At 63.1% G+C, this 18,341-nt stretch overlaps 2 protein-coding genes across 2 annotated transcripts in view; both read left to right on the top strand.

Moving 5' to 3' along the window:
• PWP2 (PWP2 small subunit processome component) overlaps positions 1-11,461 on the top strand; it is a 14,040-nt gene extending 2,579 nt beyond the window's left edge. Inside the window, exons 3-21 of the mRNA XM_007452495.1 lie at positions 1,081-1,175; positions 1,446-1,545; positions 2,360-2,503; positions 3,318-3,453; positions 3,632-3,837; positions 4,086-4,229; positions 4,860-4,930; positions 5,281-5,417; positions 5,777-5,925; positions 6,085-6,232; positions 6,481-6,631; positions 7,266-7,446; positions 8,476-8,623; positions 9,162-9,270; positions 9,812-9,877; positions 10,372-10,590; positions 10,744-10,894; positions 11,046-11,120; positions 11,284-11,461. Of these exons, the coding sequence (XP_007452557.1) occupies positions 1,081-1,175; positions 1,446-1,545; positions 2,360-2,503; positions 3,318-3,453; positions 3,632-3,837; positions 4,086-4,229; positions 4,860-4,930; positions 5,281-5,417; positions 5,777-5,925; positions 6,085-6,232; positions 6,481-6,631; positions 7,266-7,446; positions 8,476-8,623; positions 9,162-9,270; positions 9,812-9,877; positions 10,372-10,590; positions 10,744-10,894; positions 11,046-11,120; positions 11,284-11,461 (2,608 nt within the window). The remainder of the gene's footprint in view (positions 1-1,080; positions 1,176-1,445; positions 1,546-2,359; positions 2,504-3,317; positions 3,454-3,631; positions 3,838-4,085; positions 4,230-4,859; positions 4,931-5,280; positions 5,418-5,776; positions 5,926-6,084; positions 6,233-6,480; positions 6,632-7,265; positions 7,447-8,475; positions 8,624-9,161; positions 9,271-9,811; positions 9,878-10,371; positions 10,591-10,743; positions 10,895-11,045; positions 11,121-11,283) is intronic.
• Positions 11,462-15,445: 3,984 nt separating this feature from the next.
• Positions 15,446-18,341, top strand: part of GATD3 (glutamine amidotransferase class 1 domain containing 3) — a 10,263-nt gene continuing 7,367 nt past the window's right edge. The window contains exons 1-3 of the mRNA XM_007452513.1: positions 15,446-15,604; positions 15,815-15,867; positions 17,291-17,437. Of these exons, the coding sequence (XP_007452575.1) occupies positions 15,446-15,604; positions 15,815-15,867; positions 17,291-17,437 (359 nt within the window). The remainder of the gene's footprint in view (positions 15,605-15,814; positions 15,868-17,290; positions 17,438-18,341) is intronic.

Raw genomic sequence — 18,341 nt, 5'->3', positions numbered from 1 at the left:
CCCGTGTCCCCTGCATCGGCAGGCGGACTCTCAACCACTGTGCCACCAGGGAAGCCCTCACCTCTCTTTTTAATAGCACGCCTGTTACTATTAAGCAGGCGATGGAGACAAAGCCCCTGATGGGGCTCTGGGATTTACATAGTGCCGACAGGTCAGCAGTGGGACTGGCAGTAGGGATCCTGATTTCTTCTTTCTCGTCTCTCAGCTGAACCCATGTAATGAGGTTGTTGCTGTTCCCTTCAGGGTAGTAGCTGCGTGCCGCTTGGCTGAAACGTTTGGGAGGGGGTGCCTGGGGTGTGGGAGCCACCCTGGACTGCCGTCGGGCCAGCGTGCTCGCCGGGACCGGCTCTGTGTGCTCAGGTTCACTCTGTCTCCTGCTGAGCAAGTACGTGGCTCCATTTCTGTCTTCTCGTGGGGAGGCTGTCACCCTTTTGCAGACATGTGTGGCCTGGGCAAGACCCTCCTGTTGCAGAGGCTGCCTGGGTCTCTGCAGGCCTCCGTTTCCAAGTCTGTAAGATGGGGCCGTAGTACTTGCTTGCGAGTTGTTTCCTGAAGTGCAGGGCCAGCTGCTGGCGGGGTCATCACTGGTGTCGATAGTGACGGTGCTATCTAGAGGAATGACCACGTGGTGGCACTATATGATGAAGAGCAAAATTAGAATGTAATCCGGTGGTTGTTTACTTTTACTTAGCTTTCCATTTTTCTGTGTTTTTGCATTTCTGCAAAAAGCTTTACCGGGCATGCTGTCCCTGAGCTCACCCTCCCGTTGGACAGCTGGCTTGTTTCTGGTTTCCTGACTCTGTGTTTCCAGGGTCCTCTCAGGATGAGGTCCCGGAAGCAAAATTGACACGTCCGAAACCCACTTTTAAGGTTTTTACGTGCTTGGCGAAATTCTCTCCAGGACGTTGTCTTACTTCTCCCTGTCGAGGGAGGGGCGGTTGAGGAGTCCGGGGCTCTGGCAGGCCTGGAGGGGCGGGGGGACAGGTGCAGGGGCGGCGCTGCTGGTCCGGGCTGGCCCGGTCCCCGCCCCCGCCCGATGACACAAGAGCAGCAGCTCAGCTCTGGTTTTTTGTCTCCCAGCAACAAGTCCGACACTCTGCCTCTGGCCACTCGGTTCAACATCAAGTGTGTGGGGCTGTCCCCAGACGGCCGCCTTGCCATCATTGTGGATGAAGGTAACCGCCCTCGGCCGACAGGGGGCGGCGGCATGGGGTGGTGGCTGCAGGCCGGGTGTCCAGCTGACCCGAGGCCGACACTAAGACCCCTGGGGGTCCAGGCCCGCATGGTCCCCTCGGCTGCTTCCGTGTCTGGCGCCCCGGTGGGCCTCGGGAGGGCACGCGGGGTGTCCTCCCTGGCCGTGTGCCACCGGCACCGCGGGGCTGGGCCTCACGACCTGATGCCTGCGTGCGGCGTGCGGGGCCTCCCTCTGCTCTCCCTTCCCGCAGGGGGCGACGCGCTGCTCGCCAGCCTGACCTGCAGGGCCGTGCTGCACCGCTTCCACTTCAAGGGCGCTGTGCACAGCGTCTCCTTCTCCCCCGATGGCAGGTACGCACCTGCGGGCGCGGCGGGAGCTGTCGAGCTGCAGGCTCCCTCGCGCCTGGTGGGCTCGGACGTCGCTGCGGCGGCCACAGACAGTCCCCGAGCCCCTGCCCCGCTGGGTCCCCCTCCGGGTCTGGGCTGCGCAGGCCCCCCCCCTCCTCCCCCAAGGCTGGCGCTCACACCTCAAGTGGCAGGTTCTGCAGGTTCTCGTCCAGAACCGCCCCCAGGGAAGCTGTGCCCCCAGACAGCGGGTCATGGAGGAGCCCTGTTGCTGAGCGGCACTGGCCCGCGGCCTTGACCCCGCTGGGAGGAGCACGTGGCGAGTCCCGGGCCTGCCCTGGGCTCCAGGGCTGTGGGAAGGGGCGCTCTTCCCGGCTGCTCAGGCCCAGGCTGGCCGGCTGTGCCGTGGAAGGGGCGGCTACCCCACATCCACCCTCAGAGACCCCGGAGAAGGCGTCCTGCGCAGGGGCCGCGCCCGGGTCCTGTCACAGGGCCTGTCTGTGTCTTGTGTTCGGTTCCACCCAGGGCTTTCTGAGCTTGGTCTGGCCTTGGTGACCACCCCCTGGGCCGGCGGGAGGACCTGAGGGGCCTGTGCTCCAGGGCAGAGGTGTGGCAGGGCCCAGGGTCTGTCCACTTCTCCCTTGACTCTGTTCGCCCGGAGAAGGGGGGAGTCGGGGCCCGTGAGAGGCAGGGTTAGGGCTTCCGGTTCGCCGCCTGTAGGGCTGGCCTCGGAGCGGGAGAGCGGCCCTCTCTGGAGCTCTGAGCTGGGCTCGGGGCCCTCACTGGCGTTGGATGGTGATGGCACCCGTTTCTGCGGCAGGAAATTTGTCGTCACCAAAGGCAACCTTGCTCAGATGTACCACGCCCCTGGGAGGAAGCGGGAATTCAACGCGTTTGTTCTGGACAAAACCTACTTCGGGCCGTATGACGAGACCACGTGCATTGACTGGACAGACGACTCCCGGTGAGGACTGGTCGGGGTGGGGCTGGGCATAGGAGGGGCCCGAGGGGAACCTGTAAACAGCACCTTGCTGGGGAACTCGGGGTGACTTGTCGCATCCTCGTCTTGTTTTCAAATGGTCTCTCACGAGCCTCGTGTGGCACGGGGCGCAGGCCTGGCTCCTGGGTCTGAGTCAGGTCTGTCTGGCCCTTGTGACCGGACACCAGAGCAGAGCGCGGCCCTGGGTGGCGACCACGATAAGCCAGCGTGCAGTGGCCCAGCCTCCGGGCCAGACTGGCCCAGCCGTCCCTGAGAGGGGCTGGCTGTGTCTCCGTTGCCCTGGGTTCTGGGCGCCGCGAGTGGGAGGGGAGGCTGGTGGTGGCTGCCAGTTCATACACCAGGCGGGCTGTTCTCACGTGGTTGGCCACGGCGCGGGGCACGCGGCCCCCAGGCGCGCAGGGCGTCCGCGGGAGACGCGGGTGGGCTCCTCGGGGGTGGGTCTGCGGGGAGGACCAGGCGCCCCGTAGCCAAGCCTTCCTGCCCTTCCGCAGGTCCTGGGATCGCGGGCGGGTCAGGGAGGCATGAAGAGCAGCGTCCCCGGGCAGCCCCCCACGGGCTCAGTGGTCGGTTCTCAGGCTCCCCTGGGCTGCCCCCCGCTGGGAGACTGCTTTGTTCCGAGGGACAGTGACACACGTGCAGTGAGGCTCCTGGTCCCGGGAGAAGCACAGGTGGATGCAGCAGACCAGAGCTGTCCCCGCCTGGAGCCTTGGGCGTCTCCCCTGTGCCCGGGGACCCCACTGCGAGCCCGAGGCTGAGCTGCGACTCCCCTGTCCCCCAGGTGCTTTGCGGTCGGGAGCAAAGACATGTCCACGTGGGTGTTTGGGGCCGAGCGGTGGGACAACCTCATCTACTACGCGCTGGGGGGACACAAGGACGCCATCGTGGGCTGCTTCTTCGAGTCCAGCAGCCTGGACGTACGTCCCCGGTCACAGCCTCGAGTGGGCGCTGGGCCCTCCCCTGAGGCTGCTCCCGGTGCCCTGGGGAGGCCGGGGCTGCGGTAGCTGGGGCAGGCTTTTGGGAGGTGTCTGTACGGCCTGGGCCGCCGTGGGCTGGGGGTCAGGGTGACCCAGGCTGTCGCGTCTCCCTCCGCAGCTGTACACGCTCAGCCAGGACGGCGCCCTGTGCGTGTGGCAGTGTGACACGCCCCCTGAGGGCCTGAGGCTGAAAGCCCCCGCGGGCTGGAAGGCGGACCTGCTGCAGAGGGAGGACGGGGCGGAGAGGGAGACCACCGTCCACGGGAAGGCCGTGCCGGCTGCCGAGGAGCAGCAGGGGAAAGTGACGTACTCGCGGGCGGCCAAGTAGGTGCCCCGCCTGCACGGGGTGGGCCCTGCGCCCCCTGGGGCTGCGTTGTGATTCCTGCCCCTGCGCCCCAGGCGGACCGCGGGTCAGGAGCTGGGAGCGCAGAGCTGCGAGCGCGAGGGCGCAGCAGCTCGTCCTCGGGAAGAGGGGCAGAGGGCGTTGCCGGCAGGCTGCCCTCCGCACGCCCTGGGGGTCGGTGGGGCGCTCTGGCCCTCCTCCTACAGCCCTCGTGCCGCCGCCTGCCTAGGCACTTCTTCAACGCAGGAGGAGACCTCACGCGTCTGACCGCCGCAGCGTATCACAAGGCGGCCCGCCTCCTGGTCACTGGTTTTGCTTCCGGAATCTTCCACCTTCACGAGCTCCCCGAGTTCAACCTCATCCACTCCCTGAGGTCTGCGACTCTGCTGTGTGGTCACGTGTGTGCATGCGTGTGTGCGTGCGTGTGTGTGTATGCATGCCTCTGTGTGTGTGTGCGTGTGTGCGCGTGTGCGCGCTCTCAGTCCACCGGCAGGCAGTGGGGGAAGGTGGAAGCCGTGCTGTGCCCGTCTGGACCGAGGGCCGTGGAGTGGCCGCCAGCCGCACGGATGGCTTCCCAGGACACTTGCACCTTCCTCCCTCCTGGATTAGAGAGATTGGGGGCGCTGCTGCCCTGCCCCCATCTCAGACGTGCAGTCCCCTCGGCCCCATCCACCCGCCCAGTCAAAGGGAGCTTTGGTTCCACATGTAAGATCACTTTGTTTTTATTTCCCGCTCTCCTTTTTCTCCTGCACATTTGGAACGTTGAGAAAACTAAAAGCACTGGTTTCCCGAAGGCACGCAGCTTCGAGGTTTTGAACGCGGGGCGAGAAAACTCTGGGTTTTCTGATGCACTCGGTGAAGTGAATCGTCTGTGTAGTAAACGGGTGGGGAGGAAGTGGGTGCTGCTAGCGGGGAGACCTGGCCCTGTCCTCACTCGCACGGCCACCCCGGGGAAGGGATGGGGGCCCTTGCTGTGCTGACCGAGCCCCGCGTTTCTCCGCAGTGTCTCGGATCAGAGGGTCTCGTCCATCGCCATCAACGGCTCTGGGGACTGGATCGCCTTTGGGTGCTCAGGTTGGTACCAGGGTTTGTGAGGACAGGAGCGGGACTCTTCCTCCGGGAAGCCTGCCAGCCATCCTGACTCCCCACAAGGTGCCGCACCAGGCCAGCAGCCAGGTGGCTCCCTACGAAGGAGCAGCCGCTGAAGCTTCCTGCACAAAGGCTCCTCTGAGCCCTGAGTCCCATTGCCGGCTGAGTTCTGGCCTCCCTCGGCAGCACCTGGCCTGTCGCCTTGGCCTCTGGCGGGTGACCCGGGAGGTTGGCGTCTCCGTGCTGGGGCCCCTTGTTCAGGCGGAGGCCGACGGCACCTGCCTCAGGCCGAGATGGGCGAGCGGTGTCACGAGCAGTCCCTGTGTGCCCCGCAGGCCTGGGCCAGCTGCTGGTGTGGGAGTGGCAGAGCGAGTCCTACGTGCTCAAGCAGCAGGGCCACTTCAATAGCATGGTGTCCCTGGCCTACTCCCCCGACGGGCAGTACATTGTGACCGGCGGGGACGACAGCAAGGTGGGCCACAGGGGTGGCGAGGGCGAGCCCGAGGGGTCCTGTCCCCGTTCTGCTGGCCTGGCTGAGGCGGGGTGCAGCACCGTGGCCAGGCCCTGACGTGGGGTTCAGCCTGGAGCTCCAGAGCCCACCCCGCCTCATCTGGCTTCCTGAGAGGCCGTTTGCAGACTTGCCCGGTCTGAGTGGAGAGGCTTTGGGTGTCTGTTTCCCCCTTTTTGGCTCTGTTTCCTGGGCACGTCTAAGGGGTCCATGGCGCCAGCAGCCGCTCTCAGATGTGGGAGGCTGCCCCCCGCAGCGCCCCAGTCCTCGCTCGCAGGGGCACCCCCGTGGGGTGTCCTGAGCCATGGCGCTACCCGCCACAGGTCAAGGTGTGGAACACCCTCAGCGGCTTCTGCTTCATCACTTTCACGGAGCACTCGAGTGGGGTCACCGGCGTGACCTTCACCACCACTGGCTACGTCATCGTGACCTCTTCCATGGACGGGACCGTGCGCGCCTTTGACCTTCACAGGTGACCTTTCTGCGGGGAGGCCTGCCCCGCAGCCTCTCCCCACGTGCTGGGCTGTGAGAGCGAGGCTGAGGGTTCTGGGCTCGTCGGTCAGACCCAGGGTGAGGCCCACGAGAGCTCGTGGGCGCCCGGGACCGTCCCAGCCGGGCTCTCTTCCCGCAGGTACCGCAACTTCCGCACCTTCACGTCCCCGCGCCCCACCCAGTTCTCCTGCGTGGCCGTGAACTCGAGCGGGGACATCGTCTCTGCTGGGGCCCAGGACTCTTTTGAGATCTTCATCTGGTCCATGCAGACGGGCAGGCTCCTCGACGTAAGGGCCGCGAGTCCAGGAGCTGTGCTCTTGGCTGGGGGCTGGGGTGTGGGGAGGGGGCTTGGCTGACCTGAGAGGAATGGGGGACAGAGTCACATCCTGGGCACGGGCAGCACCGTTTACACGTGTTTTCCTGGGCGGGCTCCCCTTCCTGGCCCACACCGCAGCCCAGCGGCCACGGCCTCTGCACCCCGGGGCGGCCTGCTGGGCGTCTCTCGTCCTCAGAGCTCTTTTCTGAACGGCCGTAGGTTTTGTCCGGCCACGAGGGGCCCATCAGTGGTCTGTGTTTTAACCCAATGAAGTCGGTCTTGGCCAGCTCCTCCTGGGACAGGACGGTGCGTCTGTGGGACATGGCGGATAGCTGGAGGACCACAGAGACGCTGGCCCTCACGTCCGACGGTAAGCGGCTGCTGGGCACCAGGGGGAAAGCCCGGTCTCGGGCGCGTGGTTGGATAAACCCAGGGCTCCGAGCGCCGTGGGCTGTTAGGGTTGGCGGCCTGGTTTTGTCACTTGGCATTGGGCTCCCCCAGGGGAGCAAGCCGGGGGCCCTGCTGTAGCAGCTTCCTGGGCCTGAGGCCCTGTCCTGGAGCCCCGCCGCCTGTGCTTGGGGGCAAAGCGTCCTGGTGCGCAGCCGGCTGGGCTGCAGAGCTGATGGGTCACGGCGAAGACTGCGCTGCCCGTGTCTGGCCCTCACGGAACCCGGTCGTTGGCCGCGCAGCTCTTGGTCTCTGGTGGTCTCTGCTTCCTGCCACCCGACCCGGCTCTGATTCAGGCTTTTAGCCACTGGTCCCCTGCGTCTTCTGGGGGCCTCTGTACCACCCCCGCCTCCAGCTAGTCCGTCTCTGGCCCGCCCATGACCTCCACGTGACGCCTCCTGCCCAGAGCCCTCCCCTGGGTCGCCCTCACTCGGTTATGCCTCGTGCGCGTCCTGCGGCCCCCAGGCCCTCAGGGTGCCGGGACGAGGACAGCTCAGTGTGGCCCATCAGCCGGAGCCCAGGGTCTTCCTCGGCCCTGATTCTGCACCTCTTCTCAGCTCTGGCCGTGACCTTTCGCCCTGACGGTGCCGAGCTGGCCGTGGCCACGCTGAACTCTCAGATTACCTTTTGGGACCCCGAAAACGCGGTGCAGACGGGCTCTATCGAGGGCAGGCACGACCTCAAGACGGGCAGGAAGGAGCTGGACAAGATCACTGCCAAGCACTCGGCCAAGGGGAAGTGAGTGCTCAGTGGGGCTGACCCAGAGCCCAGGGGCTCCTCAGCGGGAGCCCCCCGGAGGGAGCAGGGTGTTGGCGGGGTCCGTGTGGATGAACAGGCTTCTGCGTCCTCCCCCCGCGAGGACCAGAACCTGTGGCCTGTTTTCAGTTGTCTCGGGTGCACCCCTGCCAGTGTCATGGCCAGGCCCCCTAGTGACTCTCTTTCACCTTTTGAGGACACCCCCAGCCCGACTGTTTTGCAAGGAGCCTGCACAGTTTACATCCCCCCAGGGCAGGGGCTTCCGCTGTGCCCACATCATTGGCAATGCTCCTTCCTGCCTGTTCTTAAAAATTCCAGCTGTTCTGGTGGGTGTGAGCTGGTGCCTCATAGTTTTGGTTTGCATCTCCCTGAGCAATGATGTTCTTGGCATCTTTTCACGTGCCGATGGACCATTTGTGTGTGGGCTGTGGAGAACTTTTTCTCCAGGGCATCTGTCTGTTCTGATGGGCCGTCCGTATTGCTGAGCTGTAAGAGCTCTTCGTGTACTTGAGGCGCAAGGCCCTCGGCAGATAAGCACTTCACAAGTGGCTTCTTCCTCCTGTGGCTCGTCTCCACTTTCTTGAAGGTGGTGTTTGAAGCACGTTTTTAATTGTGACAAAGGCCCACTTGTATATTTTTTCCTTTGTCACTTGTGCTCTCGGTGTTGTATCTAAGAATCCTCTGCCCGATCCAAGGTCACCGTCTCGAGTCCCGGGAGCCAGCAGGGCAGTGAGCGCCAGGTTTCTGGTCCTGCGGGCCTGAGGAGACGCCCCTGTGAACGCCGCCGTGAGCGGGGCAGGCGGGCCCCTCCCCGCGGCCCTTCTGGGAGCTGCCCTGCGGCTCCGAGGCTGCAGCGTTGCCCCTCCTCCAGGGGCTGTGCTGCCCAGAAGGAGCCTGGTGACTGGGCCAAGGTTCCGACCCTGCGGGGTTTAGGCCAGAGCCCTGGAGGATGCTGGGGAGGGTGCTGTTCACCTTCTGGGTGGCAGCTGAGGCCACGTCCCCTCTGTGCAGGGCCTTCACCACTCTGTGCTACTCTGCGGACGGCCAGAGCGTCCTGGCGGGCGGGGCGTCCGCGTTTGTGTGCATCTATCACGCCAAGGAGCAGATCCTCAGGAAGAAGTTCGAGATCTCCTGCAACCACTCCCTGGGCGCCATGGAGGTGAGCGAGCGCCGCCAGGCCGCAGAGCAGGGCCCGGGGCGGCCCGGGGCCCCTGTGTGGTCCCTCCTGCGAACGCCCCGGCTCCACGTGGCCCTGGCGTGGCCCCTGGACAGGTGTGCCAGCCTGGCTTCACCTGCTCTGGCTCCCCTGCCAGGCAAGGGGCTTCTGCGTGCGGCTGTAAGCCCGCCCCCTCCTGGGTGTTCCGGGGTGGGCTGTCCTTGTCATGTGCAAGGGGACGTGCAGTAGGACGGGCTGTGGCAGGTGGCAGCAGACGGCACCCCATGTGCGGCTCCCTTGCAGGTTCACGCGCGCCCTTCACTTCGGCTGTCGGGTTAGAGAATCCGCCCCCCACGGGGCTGGCTGCGGGAGCCCAGGGGAGGCTCCGCCGTGTCCTGTCTCGGGCTCCATGTGCCCCGTGGGGTTCCAGGCAGGGCTGGCCGCCCCCCAGCCTGTGTTGGTGGCACAGGAGGGAGCTGGGGCAGACGAGCGCACCCTCGCTGCACCTCCCGCGGTGAGATGTCCGGGTTTTGCCCTTTAGGAATTTTTGAACCGAAGGAAAATGACAGAGTTTGGCAACCTGGCACTCATCGACCAAGACGCCATGGAGGAGGGCGGGGTCCCGATACCGTTGCCGGGCGTAAAGAAGGGTGAGCAGAGGGTCCTCTTGTGTCCCCCTGGCCAGGGCACAGCAGGCCACCCTGCTCACCACCTGCTTTTCCTGGGGGATGGCGGGCGGTGTTGCTCTCATCAGGGCTGCAGCGATTGACGTCCAGGAACTCTGGCGCTGGTGGCCAGGGCGCGGGGTCCCCCCTGCGAGTGGCTGGGCATCTGGCTGGTGCCCAGCCCTGTGCCTTGCGCCTGTCCCCACGTGGGCCTCAGGGCAAGCCCAGTGTCGGGCTGGCAGCCTCCCCGGCCTGAGGGCCCTGAGGGGCTGGAACCACCTGCCTCGCAGCCTGGGCTGGGCAGGGCTTTTCTCCGGAATGGCCAAGCCGGCTGCTGGCTAGGCCGGAGCCCAGAGAGCGCTCAGCCTGAGGGCTCGTGCGGGGAGGCCTGCAGCGGCCGTGCAGCAGCACCTGAGGCCCCGACACGGGGCTGCTGCCCCTGCTGGCTCTGCAGGACGGGCCTCCCTTCGTGGGGCGAGTGGTGAGGGGTGTGCTTCCCTGTGACGGGCGGTGCCTCTGTTCCCAGGTGACATGAGCTCCCGGCACTTCAAACCTGAGATCAGGGTGACTTCGCTCCGCTTCTCTCCCACCGGTGCGCCCTGGGCGTCAGGTCATTGATGTGGGAGGGGCGGGCTTGGTCCCTTCCGGGCCTGCGGTGTGCACGGTGGGCCTGGCAGCCCCCTCCCGGGGCGAGGGCAGCACGGAGCCTCTGGCCGGCTCTGGGCACCGCCGACCCCCGGGCGTAACACGTGGCCATCTCTGTCCCCGCTGGCGGGCGGCCATGGAAGCTGTGGCTTCAGACGTGCCCAGCTTCCAAGCGGGGAGGTGGGCACCTGCCCTGAGTGCTTGCCCGTGTGCCTGTCGGGCCGACCCAGGAGTCTCTGGCCGGGGAGGGAGCAGGACGGGGCTGCAGCGGGCTGATCCTCACGGGGCGCTCCTTCCCAAGGGGCCGGCATCCCCCAGGCTTCCTCCCCGTTGTTGCACTCAGGACCCCGGGGACGTATTCAGTATCTGTTCTTCAAAAAAATGGGGAAAAGCGGAAATAAACGTTCAGGAAGCCTCTGTTAAGTCCGCTTGATTTCCCAGGGCGCTGCTGGGCGGCCACCACCACCGAGGGGCTCCTTATCTACTCCCTGGACACCCGGATGCTGTTTGACCCGTTCGAGCTGGACACCAGCGTCACGCCTGCGCAGATCCGGGCGGCGCTGTGCCAGCGGGACTTCACCAGGGCCATCCTCATGGCCTTCCGGCTCAACGAGAGGAAGCTGCTGCAGGAGGCCCTGGAGTCGGTGCCCTGGGACGAGAGTGAGCCCGGGCCAGGGCTGGGGAGGCCCGCGGGGCCGAGGGGGCCCTGCGGCCACACGCGGCGGCCGTGTCTCTGCACGTGCAGAGCTGTGAGCGCATCTCTCCTGACAGGTTCTTTGTGGGCTGAGTGGGACTTTCCTCCTTCTCTTCCAGTTGAGGTCATCAGCTCCTCCCTGCCTGACTTGTACGTGGAGAAAGCGCTGGAATTTTTAGCTTCATCCTTCGAAGAGTCTCGCCATCTAGAATTCTACCTCATATGGACTCAGAAACTGCTTATGGCCCACGGACAGAAGCTCAAGTCCAGGTACGGCCCGCCGCTCCCTTGGCCACACCTGTCACTGGGTCAGCTGTCTGTGTGGATGCACAGGCCGGGGAGGCTCTACAAGCGTACAGCGTAGAGCAGGTCCGGGTGGCCTCGTGGTGGCCGCCCACGCTGAGGGAGGTGTCCTTTCCAGAGTGGGGACACTGCTGCCGGCAGTTCAGTTCCTTCAGAAGAGCATCCAGCGCCACTGGGACGACGTCTCCAAACTGTACGTGTCTCGGGAGTGGCTGATGGGCAGGGCGGGGCTTCCACTGTCACCAGCAGGTTCCAGTTGGTTCCACGCCAGGGCCGCTCTCTGTGTTGTCTATAATTTGGGGACAGAAGGCCCCAGCGTCGGTCTTACTAATGTGAGTCCTGTGTGCCTTTGGCAGCTGTGACTGGAACCGCTACAATCTGCAGTACGCTCTGGCCGTCTCTAAGCAGCGGGGCCTGAAGCGGCCCTCTGAACCGCCGGGCAGCGAGCCGGAAGCAGATGCACCTGAGGGCGATGACAACAGCCTCCACCTGCTCAGGAGAGGACCTGGGGATGGAGACGGGCCGCTGGCGTAGAGCTGGCCGCCTGCAGCCCTGCTGGTTTTGGCTGGGATGTTGGGCAAGGTGGGACCTCCACCACGGGGGGCAGCCAGGACGCAAGGACACTGCCGCCAGGACTCGCTCTTCTGCAGGGACCAGACGCGGCCACTGGGTCAGTGCGTGAGCTCACGGGTCCCTGGCAGGCACGGGCTTGGCACCCGGGGCCCAGGAGCATCTGCCGTCGAAAGCACCTTGCGGAGAGGTGAATGGGCTCACGTGTATAGACTCAAACTTTGTATGAGTTTTTATGTTTTTAATATAAAGCTTTGATAACGTGTATCTCTACAATGTAGGTATTAAGTCTGAGCTCTGAATTTGAAATGTTTGTAATGTATCCTGGTGTGATTGTCGTGCTGGGGGATCAGGGCCACCTGCCTGCTGGCACCTCTGTGCCAGGGAACGGGTGAGCAGGGTAGGTGGTTCGCCCTCACGGCCCCAGCCTAGGCTGCCAGCCCCATCGTCCCTGCACAGGGTCCGGCAGGGAACATCTGCTTGACTCTGACCTTGGAGAGGGGCCTGGGGCTGGGCCTGGACAGGCTTTCCAGGGAGACCCATCAGACCTGCTGGCCAGCTCTGAGAGGAAGACTCCATCCTGCGATGCCCCTCGGGAAGGGTCACTGTGAGGGCAGCCTAGACCACAGCCAGGCCCCTGGTCCCTTGGTAGCTACAGCTTCCAGGGTCAGGACACAGGCCCCAGCCTGCAGGTCACCAGAGGTGCGGCCACGGGTCACTGGACCATTATTAGGATGGATGGCAGGCAGGTTCTTGGTAGTGTGGTGGGGCTGTGTGCTCTTCTGTCTGCTTATGAAACTCATGTGCTGTCTTGGGATGGAGTCATTTCCTTTGTAAACATAATGGTGTCTATCAGAGCCTCTTCTGTTCTTGGGTATTAAGGTAGAAAATAAATACATTGATAGGTGTGTATTTTCAGATGCAAATAACTCATCTGCAGACTATCCCCGTGGTCCCGAAAGGAACCGGGATGGACCCTGTTTTTCTCCTCCCATCTTCCCGGCAGGGGTTGTCACACACCGAGCTTGGGACACAAACACTCTGACTCACCTCTCAAAAGCCACTGCGGCAGGGGGTGAAAGGCAGTGTTGGGTCTGTCATCTTAACCCCCAGCTGGGGAGAGAGACACTCAGCCCTGCCAGCCCTCTCCCAGGCTTCCCCACTAATGATTAAAGGAGGACTAAATAATATAACCTTGACCTTCCTCAAGAGGCTACCCTAATACCCACTCCTGAAGCAAAACCGTTGTGTAATCTGACCTGCCCTTGCACCCTCTACAGTTCACTTAACGATGCACTTAAATGCCTCCCTGCAGAGCTCGGACCACCGTTCATCCACAAGCCAGGACACCCTAGCAAGTGGGAGCCACTGAAAACTATAACCTTCCAACTTGTAACTATTCTGCGGAGGAGTCCAAAATGAGTCAGCAGAGGGACTGACCCAAACCAAAGATGGTCTAGCCTTCCAAGGATAGTCCCAACATGCCTGGAGGGCCTTAGAGCACACTGGCTACCAAGAGCCCATCAAATGGCAAAAATGGGTCAAGCACACCAAAATAAGAGTTGGTGTAATAGGGCCCCAAACAAAGAGGCCTGCAGCTCACCAGACCCTACGAGCTGGCCCCATTCTCACGTCACTCACATGCCACTAACCCACTTTCGGCCCCAGCCCAACGTTGGCCTCTGCAGAAACACACGTGGATGACGATGTGGACACCAGGAGGATGTGTTCCTCTGTGGGGCCCAGAGAGACACAACCTAAAGGAAATGTCCCCAGCAAAGCCCACTGGGGTCCCGGGAAAAATAAGATGGAATCCAGGGGATACAGTCCAACCTCTTTTGTGTGTATTCTAGTTTTACTTGCCTGTAGGGGGCTGTATGCAGAGGCTTCCCACCTAACATGTCGGATTAGCGTTCCCAGTGCAAAGCGGCTCTGCCTGACGGCCAGACTGGGTGAGCCGCGAGCAGAAGTGCTGCACCCGCCTGACCCACAATGACCCCACCCCCACCTCTGCCAGAACCCTATAAAGCAGCACCACCCCCTGGGCCTTTCAGGGGAGACCCTGTGCTGTAGGGCAAGCTCCCATCTCTCCATTCTTCGATCGAAGAATAAAGCTTTCCTTTGCTTCTCAACTGAACTTGGTCTCTGTCTACTGGCGCGAGCGACACTGGGCAGAAGGACACTTACTGGTGCCCGACTCAAAAGGGTCGGTAACATGTCCACCCCAGGAGAGCAGACAAAAGAAAGGCGGCCTCAGACTTAATAATCACGGGCACAGGCTTAGCACCAGGATGAGCAGCCCCACGGGGAGGGGGGTACCTATCACGAGGCCACCCTCCAAAATCTACCTGCCTCAGTGGAGGAACTGGCCATAACGCCAGCCTCTAGTTAGCCTGACCAAAGATCATGGTGAGTTCCATAGCCACTGTAGTAATGGATAACAGAACAGCCTTCGGTTACCCCTTGGCAGAACAAGGCGGCGCCTGTGTGGCTGCAACGCCTGCTGGTGCACGTGGACAAATACCACATACCACCCAGTGAAAAGGAAATAACAGCAACAGGCCAGCTGGTGACACAGCATTGGTAATCGCGCCCCGGAGGCATGGAATTCTATAAAGGGCTTCCTCCCCGGTGGTAGGTCGGCCGTTTACTCCATCCACTGACACTTCCTTTAGTCACAGCGCAGATTCTTCTGTTAGGCCTGTAATTCTTAATTTTCATGTCAAGTTTGCCTCTCAAAGACTGCAGGCCACCAGATTATTCCTCTGTTGTGTCAACGCTGAATTGGGGGCATACCAACACCTCCAACAGTCCAGTTTGAATACCCTAGAACGTGTACAGCTAGACGTCATGCTGTTTCATTCCTCAAGCCCCTGCTGGGCCTCGCCCTTAGCAGCAGAAAGCCGCTAGAGCGGTGGTCACCCTCAACCCTCATCCCTCAAGATTGAGGAATGATCCAAAGACAGGCATGGACTGAAATCGCCCGTGAGTTACGAGGCCCACGAGGTAGAAACAAAATGACATAGAGAACCCCAAGCTCCTTCTGCAGAGGACCAGGGAAACAAACTTGCTGACAGCCCCGCCGACCGAGCACGGCGCAGGCACACTGAAGGACTCGAACGAGGGACTACAATAGTGACCTTTAGACGTCACGGGCCAAAACCCCACTGCAAGTTACACCCCGCACCGCCAATTTGCACCTGCGACCGGTCAGAGGCTTAACTAGCAGCCCCAGCGCCTGCGCAGGAGAGCTCTTGATACTTGCCCTGCAACTTACGCTTACGTTCCACCAATCATATCCGAGCCCCCTCCCCTTCTTGCTCCCTACTTCCTGATAAATACCCCCTCAGCGGCCCCCGGGGACACAAATCTGAGTTTCGCACCGCACCCCTACGCCCGTTCTTGCTTGGCCGCCCTGTGATAAACCTCTTTCTCTGCAAAGACCTGGCCTCATATCTGGCCTTCCCTCTGCACAACCAGCTGGGTTACAAAAGGACCCACGTCAACAGAAAGGCGAAGAGCAGCAGGGGGAGGGGCGCCGGGCCGCTGCAGCGGGAGGGCCTCACTCCGGCCTGGACTCAGCGGCCGGGAAAGGGGGGGCGCAGATGAGAACTGGACACTTGGGCACCGGCCACTCGGTGTCGCGGAGTCACGTTGAGGCCTCATGACGACACAAGTTAACTCCAGAGCCCATATCTCAGAGTAGCGCTTCTCGTTAGCCGCGACCCTGCGCGCCTCCCGGCGACGCCGCCGCGGTGCGGGACGGGGTCGGTGCCCGAAGCCGCGTGGACCCGCTGCGGAGCCACGAGCCCTTGCCGGGTTGAGCGAGCCACGGGCGACTGCGCAGGCGTGGCCCCGCCCACCGGCGCGCTCGCGGGCAGGGCGGCGGCAGTGCGCAGGCGCGGCCCCGCTCACCGTGGCCCTGCGACCCCGATGTCCTCGCGCAGGATGGCGGCCATCCGGGCTCTGGTGGCGTCCAGGCTAGCGGTGACCCCCGCCTTCGCGCCGCGCCCCGGCCTGCGTGCGCTGCTCCTCGGCGGACCGGCGCAGTCCCCGCGCGCGGCCCTCCACGCCTCTGCGCCGCGCCCTGCGGCCAGGGTCGCAGTGGTGAGCGGACGGGCGGGGCGTGGGGACGAGGGGCGGGGCGCCGAGGTCGGCCTTCCCACCCTCCCCGTGTCCGCGGGCGGCCCCTCCGCCCCCCACCGCCTCCCTCGCGCTGACCTCCGTCTCCTCCAGGTCGGCCCCTCCCCCTGCGGGAGGCGGTCGGCCCTCCCGGTGGACCGCGTGACCCCCGTGACCGGCCCTCCATCCCCGCAGGTGCTGTCCGGATGCGGGGTCTACGACGGGACGGAGCTCCACGAGGCCTCATCGTAAGCCCCTGGGCGGCTCGCCCTCGGGAGGGGCGGTCCCCCTCTTCCTGAACCGTTCGGAGAAGCCTTCCTGCTGGTTAGGAAGGCAGAGAGGACTGCTGGACCAGACTCAAGGAGGCGCGAAGGACAGTGTTTAAACTCAATGCGTGTAACGTACAGGGAGACACAAAATGAGCTTTTTAGTATCACTCGTGATGCTGTCACACAGTGGTAATCACTTAACATCTACCCTGCTGTTTTTTCACACCCACGTGTTGTAAACATTGGGATCAAACGGTCCTGCGTGTTGGAAATCAGAGAGCTCTTTTCCGTCTTTACAGCATGATTTTTAAGGGCTGTGCAGTGACCTCGCTGTAGATCCATATCATTGGGGAAGCCTGTCAGCTGTTGCCGAGTAGTTTGTCCTTTGATCGATTTATTTACAAAGTTCCTGTGAGCAGGACTGTAGGGACTGTCAGGTTCAGAGTTAGTTGAAGGGGAGAGTTAGGTAGTGGTTGGGGAACACACCCCTCCCAAGCGCGGGACCTCGCTGGTCCCCGGAGGAGCCTGAGGCTGGTGGCTGGGGGTGGCCGCCGGGCGTGGCCAGCGGGTGCTGGCGGTGGCCGGACAGAGAGCGAACTGAACTTTATAGAGCGTGCTGGGCTGGTGGGTGGAGAGGGCCGGGAGTTTCCTGATGGGGGCTGAGCGGGGTGGGGCAGGAGAGAGGAGGCGGCGAGGAATAGCCAGCAGCTTGAAACCTCCCGAGCAGAGCAAGGAGTTGTAGGTCAAGTGCCCGCGAGGTTCCGAGGAGCTGAACCCCAGTCCAGGGGTCCCAGCCCTGCCAGGGGACGGCTGTGATCTGTCTTGGGGGTCTCGTGTCTCCTCCCTCTCTGGAAGTGGGTAGTGACAGCACTGCCGGGGACAGATTTCGTGCCAGTGTTTGGACTCGGACCTGCCGCAGAGCAACCCTTGGTAGATGCTGGCATCAGTAGCAGCCCCCAGGGTCGCCTGCATGTCTCCCACCCCCATGAGGGGAAGGTTGGGGAGACCAGGAGCTGAACTTACTTTGGAGACTAAAAGCCCTCCTCAACCCCTCGAGGCCATTGTCGATTGGCCCATGGGAGGAACACCCAGAAGGAGCTTGGGAATGCAGACATCCAGGCTGTGACAGTTGCCGGGTCACCCGTCCCTACGGCCTGGTTTGTAAAGGGAGCTTGGGGGGCTAGCTGGTCTCCACAGGCCAGTTCAGTGACAGCGAACTCAAATAGAGGGCATTTGGGTCGTCAGCAAGCGGATCGTGACTTTTTGCAAAGCAAGGAGGTTGTTAACCTATGTGAGAAGTGTATACCTGTCAGTCACCGAAAACCCTGTTTTTAAACACCCGGTGGTAGGTAAAGCTAGGCCAGGCACATGTCAGAGTCTGGTGTGATTCCCTCCTGTGCAGGATACTGGTTCACCTGAGCCGTGCGGGGGCCGAGGTCCAGATCTTCGCTCCTGACATCCCTCAGATGCACGTGATTGACCACACCAAGGGGCAGCCTTCTGAGGGCGAAACCAGGTACGGGCCCCTCCTCGTCGTCCTTGAACGTTCGCGGGTTGAAACTCCCCGAGAACCTGCGTGCGGTTGCTTCGTCTTAGCTGGGAGCCGAGTCCGTGTTTTAAGTGGACCTGACGGCAGTGGTCCTGAGGCTGTGCTGGACCCCAGGACGTCCCTCGCCGTCCAGCACTGTTGGAGCAGTGGAGGAAGGTTCCCCCTGAGTGAGCTCCTCGCGCCTTCATTCTCACCGAAGGCACGTGCGTTCGTTTGGTCTCAAACCTCGTCCACCCGTCTGGACCCACGTATCTGTGAGCAGCTCCCACCAACATTTCTGTTCCTGAGGATAGTGTGGCCCTGGCCTCGCATTCGCTGAGACCCACCTCCCCGCTCCGGCCTGGCCCAGACTTCAGGGCGATGGCCCCTGGGGGCTGTGGTTCCCCAACAGGAAACTCCTGGCCCTCTTCACCCACCAGGTGCCCTCCAGCGGGTGTAGACAGTGAGAGACGGGACGGTGGGAAGGAGCCGCGGTGCCATCTCCTGGGGCTGCGGCCCAGTCACGACCCGGGCCCTGGGCTGCCGCGCAGCCGGGGCTGGGAGGAGCTCCCTTTGTGGCCGGTCCGGGGCTGCCTCACTCGTCCCTCAGAGTTGCCTCTTAACGCTGACCCCCCCCCGGTTCCATCACCGTCCGTTCCCAGCGCCAAATGCTGCCTGGTGGCCCTGCCTGACACAGGAGTCCGGGTGACTAGGCGTGGTGGTTCGGAAGCGCCCATCTGAAAGGGCTCCAGAGGACGTTTCGAGCACAGACCCGCTGTGGTCACTGTCGCTTGGCGCCTTTTCTGGGGAGCAACCCGTACCGCCTGTGAGCCGGGAGGACAGGTCCTCTTGTCTCGTGGAGGCTCCTTCCTGCCCCGTTTTCCCGTCTGTCCACACACCGAACCTTCTGGGGGCCTCTCTCCGC

The sequence above is a fragment of the Lipotes vexillifer genome, unplaced genomic scaffold, assembly GCF_000442215.2.
Source record: "Lipotes vexillifer unplaced genomic scaffold, Lipotes_vexillifer_v1.1 scaffold545, whole genome shotgun sequence".
In the NCBI taxonomy this organism is placed as follows: Eukaryota; Metazoa; Chordata; class Mammalia; order Artiodactyla; family Lipotidae; genus Lipotes; species Lipotes vexillifer.
Note: the sequence above shows the minus strand (reverse complement) of the source record. Positions and strands in the feature narration are given on the sequence as shown.